Below are 17,504 nucleotides of genomic sequence, written 5' to 3'. Positions count from 1 at the left end.
GGACTTCAACCACCTATTCATTGCACAATATCTAATACTATGTAAATGTAAAAATAACCTAAATAAAAAAACGAAAAATTAAAAAAATATTTTACAAATATATATATATTCTTTTAATAAATTTTTTTTAATAAAAAAAAAACTGCGCGCGCACATCCTGCGCAGAAGCCCATTGCGCACATGCTGCGCAGAAGACCACTGCGCACCACCTGCGCAGAAGCCTACTGCGCACATGTGCGCAGAACCCCATTGTGCACATGCTGCGCAGAAGCCTACTGCACATGTGCGCAGAAGCCCATTGCGCAGGAATTGCGCGCGCAGTTTCTTTTTTTCTTTTTTTTCAATTATTAATATTTTTTCAATTAATTAATTTAATTTGAGTTTTTGTCTGTATATATATTTCACTAAAGTTAGATTTACGATTCCGTTCAGTATATTGTCAGCATGATAAAGGGAAAGAGCACAAGCCCCGCAACCTTCTGGTTGGATAACCGCGACTTTACCAACTAGGCCACAGTGCCTGCTGATCACCTGTCAGGAACTAGAATTTTAAACTCTTGGTTTGACAAAACATCACTTCAGGCTAAAAATAACACACAGATATAATAAGTATTGTCCATCATTTTTAACAAGATGTCAAAGATTAATACAAAATATAAATCAAAAGTGAAATTCATATTTAGTTCACAATCACTTAGAGGAGGCAAATATCCCATATCTTAATGTTGGAGTTATTTAGATTTTCCTCCTCTCCATGTTTCTTGTTTTATTTCTTTCCCTTCCCTTCTAGCTGCCCTCCTCTCCCATTCACAGTATTTTCTCACCCTCGTGTCATTCTCTCTCTCTCCCTCCCTCTTCGTCACCTCCTGCTCTCAAAGTTGAACGCACAATTCAACTTCATCAGAATTCTTGAGGAGTCTTCAACTCATTCAAAATCACATCACGTGATTGACTTGTTATTATTTTCATAATAATATTTGCTGAGCTCTGCAATAATAATTTCACTGTATTTTTGTATTGTTGTATTACTGCAAGTTGAAGGTGTGTAAGACCAAGGCAAGGCTAAGACATTTTGTTTCATTCTTGCAAATTCCATGTAATCATATGATCAAATGGTATTTTATTTATTTAACTTGAATCAATTTGAACTCTTATATAAAGGCTAAGCTAAGAGCTAGCCTCCATTTGGTCCACTCCAACCTCTCAGCAGCGGATGTTGTTCTGTGAGCGCGCTGGCTTCTGGGTAATCTAAGGTGCAGACACGCTGTGCAGACCGGCGGTGAACGACACAAACCGCTTCCGCAGTTCAAGGCGAGGGTAAATGTATCGTGGGTGAACACGTTGACATGTTGATCGCTTGTTTCCGTCGCGCACAGGAGTAAGAAGAAGGTAACTGCGCCGGCGCTGCATGTCCAGTCCCCGGACACAAAGACACGACATGAGCCTGAACGAGCACTCGCTGCAGGCTCTGTCCTGGAGGAAGCTGTATCTGAGTCGGGCTAAACTCAAAGCTTCCAGCCGGACATCAGCTCTGCTCTCCGGATTTGCCATGGTAATGCTGTCCCCAGACCTCACCCTGTTCGCTCCTCTGTGGATGAATCGCGTTATTACCGAGTAATAACATGTTTATAAAGTTGTGTTGCCTGTTCTCCTCCTCTCCAGGTTGCTATGGTAGAAGTGCAGCTGGACAACAGCTACCCCTACCCCCCTGCCCTCCTCATTGCCTTCAGTGCCTGCACCACCGTCCTCGTGGCTGTCCACCTCTTCGCTCTGATGGTCAGCACCTGCATCCTGCCCAACATCGAGGCGGTCAGCAACGTCCACAACCTCAACTCGGTGAAGGAGTCTCCGCACGAGCGAATGCACCGACACATTGAACTGGCCTGGGCCTTCTCCACCGTCATCGGTACTCTGCTCTTCCTGGCCGAGGTGGTCCTCCTCTGCTGGGTCAAGTTCCTGCCCATCAAGCCCCTCAAGTCCAGCAATAATACGGTGTCGTCCGGCGTGGCTGCTGCGATCACCTCCACTTCCATCATGGTCCCCTTCGGTTTGATATTCATAGTCTTTGCGGTGCACTTCTACCGCTCCTTGGTCAGCCACAAGACTGACAGACAGTTTCAGGAGCTGGAGGAGTTATCAAATCTCACCAGGCTTCAGAACGAGCTGGACAACAGAGGGGACCCTTCCATTTTGCAGTCTCCAAGCTCACATTACCCATAGGAAAGCATGGTGGAGACAAATCTATGGTGTAACTCCTAGAATATCTCCAAACCAGAAGCCTCGTTATTGGTTTTAAATTTTTTCTTCTTCTTTTTTTTTTTTACAGGAATGAAGATATATATATCTCACGTCTTTGTTGTGAAATTTACATTTGTAAAAATAGTTGTATATCTAAAAGAAATGTCATCAACTGTGAACTCACCAATCTACCATGACGCATGTAGCTTGAAAATGTAAAGTCTTAACTGTGATAGTTGCTTGATTTTATCTCTTAAATTATGGCAGAGACAATCTGATCAATAACTAGGAATCCTGTCTGATACCTGCTGCCTTTATGTATCTGTTTTGACAGTGAAGACTGTCTTGGTTATTATATATGTTACTTTGCTGTTTTTAATGAACCACAGGTATTTAACTCTTTCCTCTGTGTTCACCGTGCACACGATTTATTGTAATGCTCACTATTTGCATTTGTAACACCTGTATTTTTTTGCGTAGACTGGATCAACAGCTGCCAAAACTTGAGTATGGTACGAGTATGCTTGCTGACATGTTGTAGCTCAGGCTGTGGCACTATAATAAACACTTTTTTACCAAGTGTCATTCAAGGTTTCACAGTTTAGACAATAATTTGAATTTATTATCAATCTGATGTTATCTATCATTGACACAGGTTAAGCAAGTCACATCTCAAACATTTGAAGTTCATGAGTAGATTTATTACACAATATTTAGCACAGATGTTTGTCCTTTTGCCTTATAGCAAACTGTGCCAGTCCTGTTGGATGGTGAACTTTCAGTCATTCTCCTGACACTGGATTATTTTAAAGAACACTTGTCTCCTTACGCATGCTGCATAATCACATTTAGACTTGTGTGGAATATTTATTGGAATTACACACTTCTCTTTTCTTCAGAGCCCTCTACCTATTCTTGCTCTTGATCCTCTTGTTCATCAATAATGATCAGCGTAGGTTGACTGGGCTTCCCTTAAAACCAACTCCATATCCAACAGCTGGATCTGTAAAAGAAGATACTGTACATTCATGTTTTTATCCACAACATTGCTCTTGTCCTGGCAGTGATAATAAGTGGTTTGGTCAAATCAGCCAGAGTCAGAATATCATACCTGTGGAATTTGATACGTGCTCGGAGTTGGCGTTACATCCCTCCCCAAATCCGACAGGGTCCCACATTTTGCTACGCCATCCACCCAAAAGCCTTCATAAAGTCGGCCTTTATCAGAATAGTTGAACTTTCCATTACCGTTCTTCTTGCCATCTTGCCACGCGCCTTCATACCAGTTTCCATTTGCTTGGACACAAATTGCAAAGTCCAGATTTCAATATCACAATCTTTACTGACTAAATTATAGTCTGCTTTAGATTGAAGTGTATGTAAAGCACACTGCTCTTACCAAATCTAATGATGCCCTGTCCGTGGCTCTTATCCCCCATCCATTCTCCCTCGTAGACATCACCATTCTCATAATACATTCTCCCCCAGCCGCTCCGATGGTCCTCACTCCACTCCCCGTCATAGACAGAAGAATTACTATACAAGTATTTCCCGTACCCCTGAGGGATAAAAATTGACACAAAATATATCACACAGTGTATTTACACTTAGTTATCATTTGCATATATGGCTGTATATCGGATACGCACATGCTTCTTTCCATTTTTCCAATCTCCAAAGTACTTCCTCTCATACTTCTTTGTTTCTGGCTGCATTACACTGTAAGTGCCGTATCCATCCTGTTTTCCAAATCTCCACTCTCCTTCATAAATACCACCAGACTTCTTCCAAACTTGAATTCCCATTCCTTGAAAAGATCAATATTCATAAACATTTTAATTGTAGTGTAATCAACCTATATAATGAGCCACAACCAAACATTCACTAACACAACACAGTATCTAACCGTGCTTGTTGTTGTCCTGCCACTCCCCAGTGTATTCATTCCCATTGGCCGAGAAAACTGTGTGCCGCAGTCCACATTTCTGTGACTTCATATCCAAGAGCTTCGAAAGTGACAGTGTCTTCTGAGATGTTTTGACCAACGGCATGGCTGGAGGCAGCTTGCTGAAAATCCTACAACATAGAAAACATTAGTGCCACGCCCACTAATCACACATAATGGTCCACGCCATCAAGTACAGACTTGATTTTCCAATGCATATCAATCTGTCAATAAGGTATATACTGTTTTATTTCCAGTTTTATTTTGTTGATCTACCTAGAAAGTTAATAAGTGGTGTACATATTTATTTTTGTCAATAGTAATGGATTGTAAAATAATACTTACATGCATCAGATGTGCAAAAGCAGCTTTGTGAAATGAATGGGAGGTGTTCCATAGTGAATACATAATGTATGGTTCATTTGTGACCCATGTGTGTAAAACTGATATAGAAATACTAAATTCGCGTTTGGTAATAACGGAAAATAAGCAAGAAAGGAAAATAATGATTTGTGGTCATCAAAAACAAAATATTTAATGAATAATTAGAATATTAAATGATCAAATACATTTATTTCTAAAATATAACAAAGAGACACTCTAGCATGAAGTAACACAGGAAATTAATAGGGGTCATTTTTGCCCCATGTTGTGCATTAGAAGGGTAGTGATACAAAAATGTTTTTTATTCAAAAAGTAACAAAAGAAAAAACAAGCCGGGTCACTTTTGACCCATGTTGTGTATGAAAGGGTTCAACTGAAAGATTAACACTTGTTTGTGACTTATTATAGACTTTAAACTATATAAAATAACACTTCAAGGATTCATTAAGAAGATGTCTCAGCTGTTGCATCAGGTCCTGAGATCACAGGTGCTTCTATTGCATTCATTGTTTTTTACAAAGACATTGCTGATTAAATGTTGCAAGTGGTGCAAACAAATGCACATGAACTCACATTTAGCAGCATTACTTGGAGGCTGGCTAGCACTTGCTATTCACCCCACTGACAAACAGCACTATAACTTAAAACCATACAGTCTATGCTTAAAACCCACGTGAGTTTAGCGAATCAGACACTAACAAAAAAAAGTACTTGTACCTTGTTGTTGTGTTGGAGTTTACTTTCTTCGACTAAACCAACTCAGGTCGTGAAGCTTCGGGAACAAACCAACACTGGTTATAAGGTAGCAGCTGTATCCTAGCAACACAGATGTTTACCGGATGGCTCAGTTTAAAAATGACCTTAAAAATAAATGATATTAAGAGTTATTTTAAAATCACATTCAAACGCGTCTTCCGGGTTGAGTTGACACGTAATGGATTGTTATGTGATTATTTTAGTGTGGTTTAAACGTGTGACTGTGGCGTGTGATGTGCGCATGCGCCTTGCAGTCCATTTAAAAGCAGCGTCTGCTCGAGTGACCCGGAGAGAAGCATCCCGTCCTCCCCTCCACCGCAGCGGCTGCAGCGCCATGTCCAAACCCAAGTTCCAGACGGAGTGGGAGGAGATCGACGAGGAGCACCAGCAACTACAGGTGATGGAGAAACACTCCGAGGGGGGGTCACCACACCGACCCCGGTGGATTGAGTAGCTGAAGGTGCTCGTGGATTGGAGCTAGCTGTGCGCAGAGGGGCTCCCTCACTTTGGCTGGAGCTTCCCCTCTGTGACCGCCATTCATTCGCAGCTCCGAGCTACAGCTACTGTTGTTAGCTTTGATGCATCTTGTGTTTCACTTCCCTGTAACATCCCTGTGCTTTAGCAGCTGGCGTTAGCAACAATTAGCTTGTTCTTGCTGCTGGAGTGAGATGAAGCTAATGAGCAGCCACTGGGAGTTGGCTAGCCCCCACTCCGCAGCCCTGTGGAAACTGGGGACTGTATATATATTTGTTCCTTCAGAAGTCACAAGTTACAGGTGGTCAAGTGCAAGTGTTAGCTTTTGTTGTTATTTGCTAAAGTAAATGATATTGTGGTCCCTGAACGCAGCACTGTGCAGCCCTGCCAAGCTAGCTCAGGTTAGCTAGCAGGCTAACTTGAAAACAGTACAAGAAGGCTAGGTTATGTTTTACTTTGAAGCAGCAAAGCCCAAAGAAAGAAAGAGAGAGAGAGAGAGAGAGTCCTCTCCTCAGGGCAGTATCACACATATGAGACATGGATCGGTGTTGCTATCATGATGATACACAATCTGGAGCTTCTCCGCTGGGAGACATGATGGAGGTGACTGTCAAGCTCCCCAGGGATTCTCTCCAGAGCAGCTCCGATGTGGTGGTGAATCACGGAAGTCACGTTATCCACCTGTCTCTCACTGGCAGTCGGCTGCAGCCCTCCACATTTTTGAAGTCTTAACATTCGCAGCTTGTCAGAGTAAAGTCTGTGTGTGCTTCTGGTTTTTTAAACTGTTTGTTTGATCGATCTTTAGTGAACCTCTGGCGCGATGCCTCCCTCTCCAGTTGGCCATGTGCATGTTGACATTACTGTTAAGAGGAGAAAGAAGAAAGAACTTGTGTGATCTACTTCTATTGTAAACACAAAGATCAGTGTGACTATTGGTCGGTTTACCTTTCCTCCCGAAAGGCCAGGATCTCTCTCTGCTTTCCAAAGTGTGACAAAGTTGAAAGCATGGATTGCACAAAGTAACAGCAGACGAGTGATTGCTCATTTAGTCCATAGCCTAAAGAAACCAGGGTTTTATTTGGTGAATAATCCAGTATTTTACATTTTGGGGATCTAGAAATACAATAAAAGTATTTATCAAAGAATGGCCCTTTTTGGTGTCTTGATTCTTGAAAGTCCTGCTCGACAAGATAACATCTAGATGTTTCAAGAGTTAAGATGTGACTAAGTGTTGGAGATACTATGAAGTCAAGAGCTCTCTGAAAAAAGTTGGGAACCTGTTGTCTGGTCTTCTGACACAAATGCACGTGAGCAGGCATTTTAATATTTCACCACATAAGAATCATGGCTGTGTGTACTGAGAAATAAACAATATTTTCACAGCATGAAGCATTTCTGTCTCAATCTCTATTCACCAGGAGCTTTTCAGTGTTGACTGAATATTTGAAGCTTGGAAAAGATTTGTATGAGGTTAAGATAAACTTCAATCTGCATAAGAGAAATGGGTGTAATTTTCCATCCGTCATCACTATCATTTTGTTTATTGTCCATTCCTCAGTCGGAAGACGTTCCTCATCTTACAGATTTCCTTTGGTTCACTTTGTGCATTTGTCTGATCCACAGGAAAGTCACAAAGTATACAGACACAAGCTTGAGGAGCTCACCAATCTTCAGACAACGTGCAGCAGCTCCATCAGTAAACAGAGAAAAAGCCTAAAGGACCTGAGGTACAGCTTGAGCAAGTAAGTATTACCATAACGGTCAATGTAGAACACTGCATGTTTGTTTTTTACTGTGAGTCTATAGATGCATCGCTGCCCAGATCATCAGCTAGTTTGTCAAACTTTCATTCAAGAAAATGGTTGTGCAGCCAATCTAATGCTAAGAAACATGTTTATTACCGTTCACAGTCACCATGTATGAAATGACAAGTAGTAGAGGAAAAGTTCATGGTTTTTCCAACTTAACAATATTCATTTATTGTCACATTTGTAAATAAATGTACTTCCAGCTGCTTGTTCTATGACACACAGAATTATCATAACTCATTTTGACACAAATGTCCAGAAATTGTTCTGTGGCTCTTGTATCTCAAATCCTATCGGCTTCCCACTCAACAATACACATGCCATGTCAAAATAAATGATGTGGCCGGCAACGGCATCTGATTCTCCAGGTCGTGGTTCCCTGAACTTTGAATAAACTGGTCAATCGGCTCAATTACTGCAGGTCCCTGTAAGTTTCAGAAAGAAAGCAGCAACCGGCATTACCCAGGCCAAGAAAACGGCTCATTCCAAAACAGGCGGGTTTAGTAAGAAATATGCAGTCAGTCTTGAAACTCTGGAACAAGCTGCCTGAGCAAATCAGGTCAGCGGAATCTGTAACCTCCTTTTTTAATTCTCTTCTTAAAATAGAGCTTTTACTAATTTTCGTGACCGTCCATATTGCCTAACATAAATCTTATTGATTATGTTGACTATCACAGTTTTGGTGGGATTACATTCATGGCAATTACTGGAACTTTTTTTGGTGACGTGGTTTTTGTTTTTATTCGGACTACGGTGCAAAATACTGTAAATGTATTAACTCTGTTGCTTTGTTTCAATTTACTGCTCTGTGTAAAACTACTTGCGTTTAGATAAGAGCAGTTTAAAGGTCACTAGTAGTATTATACTGGAGGATTCAGATTTTCTTCCTCTTGTTTACTTCCCCACTCACCACCATCTTGTCTGCTCTTTACAGATGTGCGAAAACGTGTGACGAGAAAGAACTGAAGCTGATCGCGGACATCAAAACACAAATCAAAGAGAAAGAAAATGTCTTTTTTGATATGGAGGCATATTTGCCGAAGAGGAACGGGTCAGTATTTCGTCAATGTCACTTTTAGTTTCTCAAATGTTTTTATATTAACATTGTTGCCTTCTTCTGTTTCTAGACTGTACCTCAATTTGGTCCTGGGCAACGTGAACGTAACACTTCTCAGCAACCAGGCAAAGTATGTTAAGTGTTCGTTCTGGGACTAGATTTGTGTGTTTGTTGTGCGTCGCTCATTGTCTACTCGTCTCCTATGTATTGACATAGATTTGCCTACAAAGATGAGTACGAGAAGTTCAAGCTGTACATGACAATAATCCTGATGTTTGGAGCCATAACCTGCCTCTTCGTTCTCAACTATCGGTACGATTCTTATCATCCCCCTGAAGCGTTACTGTTGTGGATGTCAACAGAGTTGCTCACTATTTCATTTTCTCTCCCTTTTTTGTTTAGTGTCACTGATGAAATCTTCAACTTTTTGCTGGTGTGGTACTACTGCACCTTGACCATAAGGGAAAGCATCCTCATGAGCAATGGCTCCAGGTGTGTTGCAGCATCAGTCCTGTCACTCTGCAGTCGGTGGAAACTGTCGTGTAAACCTGCGGGAGCACTTGTTCCTTTTTTTATTTCTATTTTCTGTTTAGTTGCAAGTAAAATGTACTATAGCTCTACGTCGATATGATTTTATAACTTGGAAGAAGTGCTTGTTGAATTCTTGAGTTACAGTTTGAACGTGTATTCATGTCTTTTTTTTTGTTTGTTTTGTCTCCTCACTCAGAATCAAAGGTTGGTGGGTGTCTCACCATTATGTGTCCACCTTTCTGTCTGGTGTAATGCTGACCTGGTGAGTTATGTCTTTTGATGGTATCACAATACAGTGACCACATTTACACAGGCACCAATAATCGGACTATTGACCTAATCCTGAATTCTTTCCATTAAGACAAATGTAGGTGTTGATCTTAATCGGTTTCTTTTACCTTGTCTCCTCACAGGCCGGAGGGGGCCATGTATCAGATGTTCAGAAGCCAGTTTCTTGCTTTCTCTATATATCAGAGTAAGAATTTTATTTTTTTGCCAGGTTAATGTGAAGCTTTCCTTCTTTACAACTTTGAAAAAAAATAACTAACTTTTCCACATTTTGGATGTTTTCAACTACTACTCAGATCTGTACTTTTTTTATATTAGAATTCAAAACTTTATTTCATAAAAGATACTCACCTCAGCATTTTACCATTAAAATGTGATGTAGCTATACAATAAAGATATGATGGCTCAGGTTAGACTTTAGCAGGAATCCTACTATGACTCTGCAGAGAAACAATGATTTAGCACAGATGTTCTACCACTACTGTCAATTACACAAATGTTTGTTTGAGTCTTCAGTTTCACCAGAATAGAGAAGGGAAGACTGGTCCCACACTAGTGGTTAGAGTCACTGCTCAGTTTATCACATGGTTCGGCTAATGTGATGGGTCTGTGTGGTTATGGTTTGAGTGTTTATGTCAAATTGTGCTGTTCTTTAGTTGTGTTTACTTTTGTTTTAAGATAATTATAGTGTAAAGCTTCTCATCACAGACTTCTACTTGGTGTTTTTTACTTTTATTTTACGGGGGTGGTAACTTGATTGCGATCATCCCTTTGTCCCCCAGGCTTCGTTCAGTTCCTCCAGTATTACTACCAGAGCGGCTGCTTGTACCGGCTGCGAGCCCTGGGAGAGAGGAATCAGCTGGACCTCACAGTGGGTGAGTTGGCAGCTATTTTGGGTGGTTGTCATTTTAATCGTTTGAACTCCTGAGCCATTTGGAACGTGGCGTCTGAGGGGGGGTGGGGTGAAAATAGGGTAAAGGTGAGCGATGGAGACAGTTGTTGCCACACAAAAGATGTTTGAAACAGGATCTTGAGTGAGTGAGGCCTCAGTGAGTTGGCTGCTCTGAGGTCAGAGAGAGAGAGCACAGGGATCATCTGTGCCTGGTTGTTACAATTGTTCTGTGTCTCTGCAGAGGGATTCCAGTCCTGGATGTGGAGAGGCCTCACGTTTCTTTTGCCATGCCTCTTTTTTGGACATGTAAGTCTAAACCTGTCTTTCATTTATATTTTCTATAGTTTGAGATCAAACCGCAGCTTTATCACTTTAGTTTTAAATCAGAAAGAGGGTGTAAAACATTTTACTCCTGAATTTTATTAACTTCATAAACGTGTATGTTTAAAGAGCATGTAGTTTAACAAAGAGTTTTTCTTGTATTGGATAAGGAGAAAGATGCGAATAAAAGGAATATTATCTTGTGCAGCTATAGTGTGCAGAAACATTCTAAACGGCCGGGCCTCCTGTTCCTTTGTAGTTTTGGCAGCTGTACAACTCGGTGACCCTGTTTCGCTTGGCAGGACATGAAGACTGTAAAGAGTGGCAGGTAAGGATCGCATTGGCACATCCAAATAACAAATGAAACCTGAAGCCATTGGTTAAATAGCAAGACTTGAAAGTACAACACATTTGGGTCCTCGTGTGGACATCAGGGACTTGATTTCTGAACACACACACTGACTTTATTACTGTGAACTTTGTTAGTTTGTGTTCTGTTTTCCCTCCAACATGCCCTCACCCAGCTACATTCTGAAATGGAGACATGGCCATGTTCGGAAAAATGCTTGTTCACACTTGTCTTGAAATAAAACAGATTCTGCTTTGTCCCCTTTCAGGTGTTTATGTTGGCATTGACGTTTCTCATCCTGTTCCTGGGAAACTTTCTCACCACTGTAAAAGTCGTCCACCAGAAAATCCAGCAAAACCAGGAAAAGGGGCAAAAAACTGACTGAGACATAAACTCAACGAGACGCCTCAAATTCTTCCAAACGGCCAGTAACTTTGAAGCAACAGGCACAGATGGCTTGTGAGACTGACCCCAGTACGATCGGGCCGGGAGAAGACGAAGCTTCTCCCGGGCTTCGATTCCGCCAGCGAGCTCCCGCCGGAGAATCTGGAGATCAGGCTTTCTGCTTTCTATTGACTCGTTGTTTGTGTCGCTGCTCGGTCGGTCTCAACACAAAGCGTCGTTCACCTTTTCTAAGGATGAGCCGTTTTGTTGCTTTATCTTGTACATAAAACAAAGTGAGTGGAAAGAATGCGTTGTATTTGAGTGTCGGTGTATGTGAGTCTGTCTGGGAGCCTTTGTTCAAATCATATGCAACTGAAAAAGCAGGCAGGTAGCGTCAATATACAGACGGGTGACAAATTTAAAGGAAAAGCAAATTGTGTCAACCACCAGACTGGCTTCAGTGTGGCTCGGCATTGATTCTACAAGTTTCGAGATACGACTGGAGGAAAAAAAAACTCCCTCAGCAAAAATATATTCCCTCTTTTGGTGTTCATCGTGATAGCTGTGAGTTCTGTTGACTGTGAAGGCCACGGCTAATGATTCACATCATTCTCCTACTCGTCAAAACATTCAATGTGCTCTCTGTGGATTTGGGCATCGTCCTTTCTTTCCAGGTTTTCCTCTAATTTATCACCCGTCTGTAATTTGCCTTTTGAGGACTTAACGTCTGTTATGTTCATACTTCTGTGAAGTAGCAACTCTCTTTGTCTCAGTCAAAACGTGGACATGTTCAAATTGGAACCGCGCTTCATTTCTTTAACGAGTAGTTCCCAAACTCCCCATCGAGCTGTTGCACTGCTAACCGGTGTTGTTCCTTGTTTATTTTATTTCTAACTAAACTTTTGTTCTCAGTCAAATAGATTTAATAAAAAAAAAAAAAAAAACAGACTTGATACTTCCAAAGCAGGTTACCTTCAGCTTCCTTAAAACAAATTTGTGTGATGTTAGAACGCAGCACTGTTGTTCCCGTTAGGTAGTGTTTGCATAAATGTGTGTGTGATCCAATCCCTAAACTCTGGCTCACACTTAAAAAAAACTTGGTGGCCTCGCAAGGTTTTCATGTGACTCACTCTCTAGCGGTTCCATTTTATGATATCATTAGCATAATGCTAACAAATTGTAATGTATAAGTAGGTCTATCGTGTTTCACTCTCAAATTTTAACTTGTGTAGGAAGAGCTTAGAGAGTAAGAAACGTTTTGTCTCAAAGGTCATGCAGAGTTTTTTGGATTTGTCATCACTGTGCTGCTACCGTTCCCATTTCCTTCTGTAGTGATGCAGAAAGACGTAATGATCAAACGCTGCTATTAGCACTGGTACTGTGAGGCTACGACGCACACTGATGAATAATCATGTGCTGGATTATTTTTATTTTATTCAAGTAGACGTAATAAATTAAATATTTATAATTAATTAATTAATGGCCACTTCCATGGCTTTTACTCTCGTTCATTGTCTTGGTGTCTGGTTCACATTTCATGCTTTCATGTTTAAAAATGGCACTCGAGGGTGTTTTTGTCCGGGGGGGCGGTGGGTTCAAACGAACAGCTGTAGTGGTGTCGGGTCTCTGTTGCCTTATTCCCCCTCAAGCCTGTCACAGCAAAACACTGCCCTGCTTCTTTTATTTTGAAAATCCAAAGACCGAAATTGTCTTTTTTTTTTTTTTCTCCTCCCCCCTCCCCCTTTTCATACAGTAGTGCTGCTGAGGAGGGTCACAGTATTTACATATCACTTTTATTGATGTTTGACGAGTTACAGACTAAAATGTTACATGAGCTGCCAGGATGCACAACACAGTGAAAGACTTCCTTGTTTTTATGATGTAGCCGATGCTAAATAAATGTTTTCATCAATCTTCTTGAATCTGTAGCTGGTGCCTGAACACGATCAGTGACGAGACGGTTGACAATTTCTCTGTGTACATTCTTGTAAAGAAATATTTAAAATTAAAAACCCGTAATTGCTATTTCTGTTTCTTCAATCAAACATAAAGCAACTTATTTGAATTCAGTGTTGCCTTTGTGACTCGACTCTGATGCATTCCAAGTTTTTAACACTGGTGGGCACTGTTGGCAAAGATTAGAGCTTCAGTTGAAGTGAAAACATTCGAAGCCAATGTTTAGTTTTTACTGAAAATGAACTAACCCTCCTTTTTTCTTAAGATTTAAAGCTACAGATCCATTATCAATTATATTTTAAAGGGTGCTTGTTTTCTACCGAACCCCATTTAAACGGTGCAGACATTTAAATGATCCTATAAAAACCTGTGGAAAATGTATTACATAAGAGCTGACTGCAAATTTCTCCAATAAAACAAACCGTATAACGCTTTTTCTTTTGAAAATTACTAAAATATATCTGTAAAAAAATCTATATTGATTTCATTCAAGTTATGTAAGACTTGCACATATCTCCACCCGGCCATTTCTTGCAAAATATACTTTCCTGTTGCATCACTTTCGGTTAAAGGAGACGAACTCATGACTCAGTGGTGCCTCAACTTGCAGGAACTGAACCATCTCTTGGTGTCTTCATGAAGTCATCACCTGTGGGGCCTCGTCTGCAGAGTGGGCTCCTCGAGGCTCCGTCCCTTTACACTTCACAAAACCACACAGGCCTTCTTCCTCCTGCACTTGTTTTTTTTCCGACAGTAGGCCAGAGCCTTTTTGGCGGCCTCTCTGAAAATGTCCTCTACGTGCTCCTGATACTTGGCCGAGCACTCGAGGTAGAGCTCTGCGTTCATCTGCTGCCGGATCTCCTCACCCTACATCCAAAACCAAGAATTAGATTCTATGCCTGTGAGAGTAAGGCAATAAAGAAAGATAAATGTGCATTTCCATTCATTTGGCTGTTGTACAGTTAAAAGTGGTTTAAGCTTCTAGCTGTGGTGCATCGTGCTGCAGTTCATATCCTGTGACCTCGGGCTGAGAAGGCCTCTTTCCACAGATCAACGCCTGCACACGTCTTCATGTCTTACCTGCGTGTATGTGATGGGAGACAGACTCGAGGCCTTCAGCTTCCTCGCACACTCCTTGTCCTTCCGGAGGTCGGTCTTGCAGCCAATCAGGATGACCGGTATGTCCTGACAGAAATGCTTCACCTCAGGGAACCACTGACGTTAGAAGGGAAATAATTAACTGTCTCGCACGCTGAGATGGAATTCTGTACGTCTGCTCTATTTAACTTTCTTTGGCAGCACTTCTCCCTCTGTTTGCACTGAGAGGAGTCATGGGGTCAACGTCCAGGCCTTCATGAGTTAATCATGGCTCAAAGAATGCAGCCGGCACAAACAAACCAGACTCTGACAATCATTTACAAACTGAATTTGAACAGCAAACCTGAAACTCCAGTTGAACGGGCACATTGTTGTTTCTGTTTGCCTCTATGTGGAACCCTGTGTGTCGGTCAATGGTCTGCAGAGGTGATTACCTTTATCAGGACATTCTCAAAGCTGGTTGGGTTGGTCACGTCGAAGCAGACCAGGATCAGGTCGGCCTCTTGGTAAGAGAGCGGTCTCAGTCTGTCATAGTCTTCCTGTCCTAGAAAAAGGAAGATGAAAACTAATTGTTAGCTGAAAGATAAGTTACCATTTATAAGTGTACATTTTGTGCAGGCTGCAACGGCCTGAGCTTCAAGATGCAACATGTGTTACAAAGTCGGAGGCGACGAATAAAACCACATCCTGGCCCCAGCTTCCTTTCCGCTGATGTAAAGCACCCTGCTGCTCTTATACTAAAGATAAAGTGTCAAGACTTACTGTCATGGGTTTTCCTGAACATGCAATGACTTTAAAACACTTATCTTCCATGGCAAATTCATGTTTTATGTCCCACAGAGACACTTCATGTTGTGAAATGAGTGGACATTTTGTCTTTACCTAGTTTTTTAACCACTAATAAAACAAAAGACTTTTTTCTCAGCCTTTATGTGCCAAATGTATTTTCTTTAACTTGAATTAATTGTAGGGGAACTTTATCCAGATAAATGATATACTGATTAATTCAAATTCAATCAGACACCTTAACATCTCACAGTCTGACTAGTTTTATAAACTTTCTGTACATTTGTCTTCACTACAGCTTGTTCGTAGTTTCAACCAGTTTGTGACTTCTAGAGAGACGATTCAGATGATGCTCTGAGGTTAATGTCGACCTTTACCACTTCCTCTGTGTCCCTGCGTGTCAGAACAACCAGATAAAGACACAACGCACAGTGTCGAGATGCCTGAACTTTAATATCTGAAAAGATAAGACACTCTAAAATAATTCCTCCAACACCGGCAGTAAACATCAGTGACTGACCTCTAAGTTAGTGTGTGTGTGTGTGTGTGTGCTCTTTATCTGCACAGATATATTATACATACTCCTGGCAGTTAACACAGTGTGTTGTTCAACATCCCCAAACTGCTGTTTTTTCGCTTCATGTTAAATGGACTGAGACTTCATGAAAGTTCAACACGGATGTGATTCTTACCGGCTGTGTCATACAGGTTGAGCTGTATCTCTTTTCCTCCGAGAGAGATGGTGCTGACATATTTTTCAAACACTGATGGAGCATATTTCTGTTTTTGAGACAAGGAGAATATGCTGCTTTTAGGGTACAGCCATGAATTGACTTATTCTTTCCTAGGTCACATTTTTTAAGTGTATCTAGTCTTGCAAAAGGACATTATCACTGTATGACACAGCATCCCTTACCTCTGGAAAATTTCCTCGAGCATAAACGAGCAGAAGAGATGTTTTCCCGCAGCCTCCATCTCCAACAATCACAATTTTGAGTTCATCTCCCTTCTTCGTGGTGCCATTACCAGTCCCCGCACTGTTCTGTGTCATGTCGACCTCCAGCACCAGTCACACAGGTGCCAGTCGGGACAGGGCTGAAGACGCTCCCTCCAGATTCAGCTTAGACACATGGTGAATCTTTATTTGGAAAGGCTGAGATGGTTTGCAGGCTTGTGTTATGAGAGAGGAACAGACGAGCCTCATGGTTTACCAGGTACAGCTCGGCCTCCTCACCACTTCCTGTTCCTGTCACACCGAGGCTGTCTGCAGTCGACCCCCCCCCCCCCCACACTCCACGCTTCTCCCCTGTCCCGTGGCCACGCTGCTCAATGAGGCAGCATCTCTGGGGTATGAATAATGCAGCAGCATCTGAGTGTGGCTGCACCTACTTCCTCTATTGCCTGTGCTTTCCTCTTTCATTAAAAACTGGGTGGGGGCTTGATGTGAAGTACTGCCTCCGTCCACAGAAGTGTGCATGAGAGATTACACTGAAAAGGTTCCTCTTACACTGGAGATAAGTCAGCAAGTATTGTTGATGTGTTCACGGCAAGTATGTTCAGATGGTTAACTGGGAAGTCATGTGGGGCCTGGAGATTCTCTGGTGACAGTGAATGAGATGAATGAGTGTCTTGTACCTTTTAGTTTAGAGTACGAGTACTAGATGTACTGGAGTTGGTGTCTTATGTGAACTTTGCCTTACCTCTCTCAGGTCACTTGAATATATACACGTTTGAATCTTTATGGTAAAAAATCCTTTAATTGTCATCCATTAAATATCAGTGTATCATAGTATATAATAAAATTTGTATTGTTTAAATATATACCTCCGAAAACACCATTTGACCACGTTGTGATTGGGTTATATACAAATAATGGTAGCATCCATTCACGTCATTGGTTTGAATCCTCGTGGTTACAGCAAAAATGTTCTTTCTCCTTTCACTCGGTGCTGCTGAACACGCCAGTGACATCACAGATTGGGCGTCAGGACAAGCTTCTCTCTCTCTCTCTCTCTCTCTTTCTCTCATCCCAGCGTGTGACGTTCAGGAATCTTATCCAGCAGCACCGAGCAGAATGAAGTGATTAGTTTGGAGATAATGCAGCGATACTGTCGAATACCACTATACTGTTTTTTTCTTTTTGTTATGGAAGGCTGAAGGAGACAAGCTACTTTAGAGCAAGATGACTTCTAAGACATGTTTGACATTAAGTGAGATTTCTCTTTAACACAGCTTCA

At 41.5% G+C, this 17,504-nt stretch overlaps 4 protein-coding genes across 4 annotated transcripts; 2 read left to right on the top strand and 2 right to left on the bottom strand.

Annotated features, from left to right (window-relative positions):
* Positions 1 to 1,218: 1,218 nt before the first annotated feature.
* orai1b (ORAI calcium release-activated calcium modulator 1b) lies at positions 1,219 to 2,823 on the top strand. Its single transcript, XM_053411849.1, has 2 exons — positions 1,219 to 1,552; positions 1,663 to 2,823. Exons 1-2 carry the CDS (start codon positions 1,409 to 1,411, stop codon positions 2,218 to 2,220), a joined length of 702 nt encoding a protein of 233 aa, XP_053267824.1. The 5' UTR covers positions 1,219 to 1,408; the 3' UTR covers positions 2,221 to 2,823.
* Positions 2,824 to 2,917: 94 nt separating this feature from the next.
* On the bottom strand, positions 2,918 to 5,713 carry morn3 (MORN repeat containing 3). Its single transcript, XM_053411848.1, has 6 exons — positions 5,285 to 5,713; positions 4,145 to 4,314; positions 3,888 to 4,045; positions 3,638 to 3,797; positions 3,350 to 3,534; positions 2,918 to 3,241 (listed from the first exon to the last, which is right to left on the bottom strand). Exons 2-6 carry the CDS (start codon positions 4,287 to 4,289, stop codon positions 3,176 to 3,178), a joined length of 714 nt encoding a protein of 237 aa, XP_053267823.1. The 5' UTR covers positions 4,290 to 4,314; positions 5,285 to 5,713; the 3' UTR covers positions 2,918 to 3,175.
* Positions 5,573 to 13,686, top strand: tmem120b (transmembrane protein 120B). The gene is made up of 12 exons (XM_053411847.1): positions 5,573 to 5,720; positions 7,421 to 7,539; positions 8,540 to 8,656; positions 8,733 to 8,792; positions 8,879 to 8,974; positions 9,065 to 9,154; positions 9,390 to 9,455; positions 9,607 to 9,668; positions 10,264 to 10,356; positions 10,615 to 10,679; positions 10,954 to 11,022; positions 11,312 to 13,686. Exons 1-12 carry the CDS (start codon positions 5,658 to 5,660, stop codon positions 11,426 to 11,428), a joined length of 1,017 nt encoding a protein of 338 aa, XP_053267822.1. The 5' UTR covers positions 5,573 to 5,657; the 3' UTR covers positions 11,429 to 13,686.
* rhof (ras homolog family member F) lies at positions 13,673 to 16,727 on the bottom strand. The gene is made up of 5 exons (XM_053411851.1): positions 16,184 to 16,727; positions 15,960 to 16,047; positions 14,916 to 15,025; positions 14,464 to 14,598; positions 13,673 to 14,250 (listed from the first exon to the last, which is right to left on the bottom strand). The coding sequence occupies exons 1-5, from the start codon at positions 16,316 to 16,318 to the stop codon at positions 14,086 to 14,088; spliced, it is 633 nt and encodes a 210-aa protein (XP_053267826.1). The 5' UTR covers positions 16,319 to 16,727; the 3' UTR covers positions 13,673 to 14,085.
* Between the last annotated feature and the right edge of the window lie 777 nt (positions 16,728 to 17,504).

The sequence above is a fragment of the Pleuronectes platessa genome, chromosome 19 (assembly GCF_947347685.1).
Source record: "Pleuronectes platessa chromosome 19, fPlePla1.1, whole genome shotgun sequence".
NCBI classification, from domain to species: domain Eukaryota; kingdom Metazoa; phylum Chordata; class Actinopteri; order Pleuronectiformes; family Pleuronectidae; genus Pleuronectes; species Pleuronectes platessa.
This window is presented reverse-complemented; position numbering and strand designations above follow the sequence as displayed.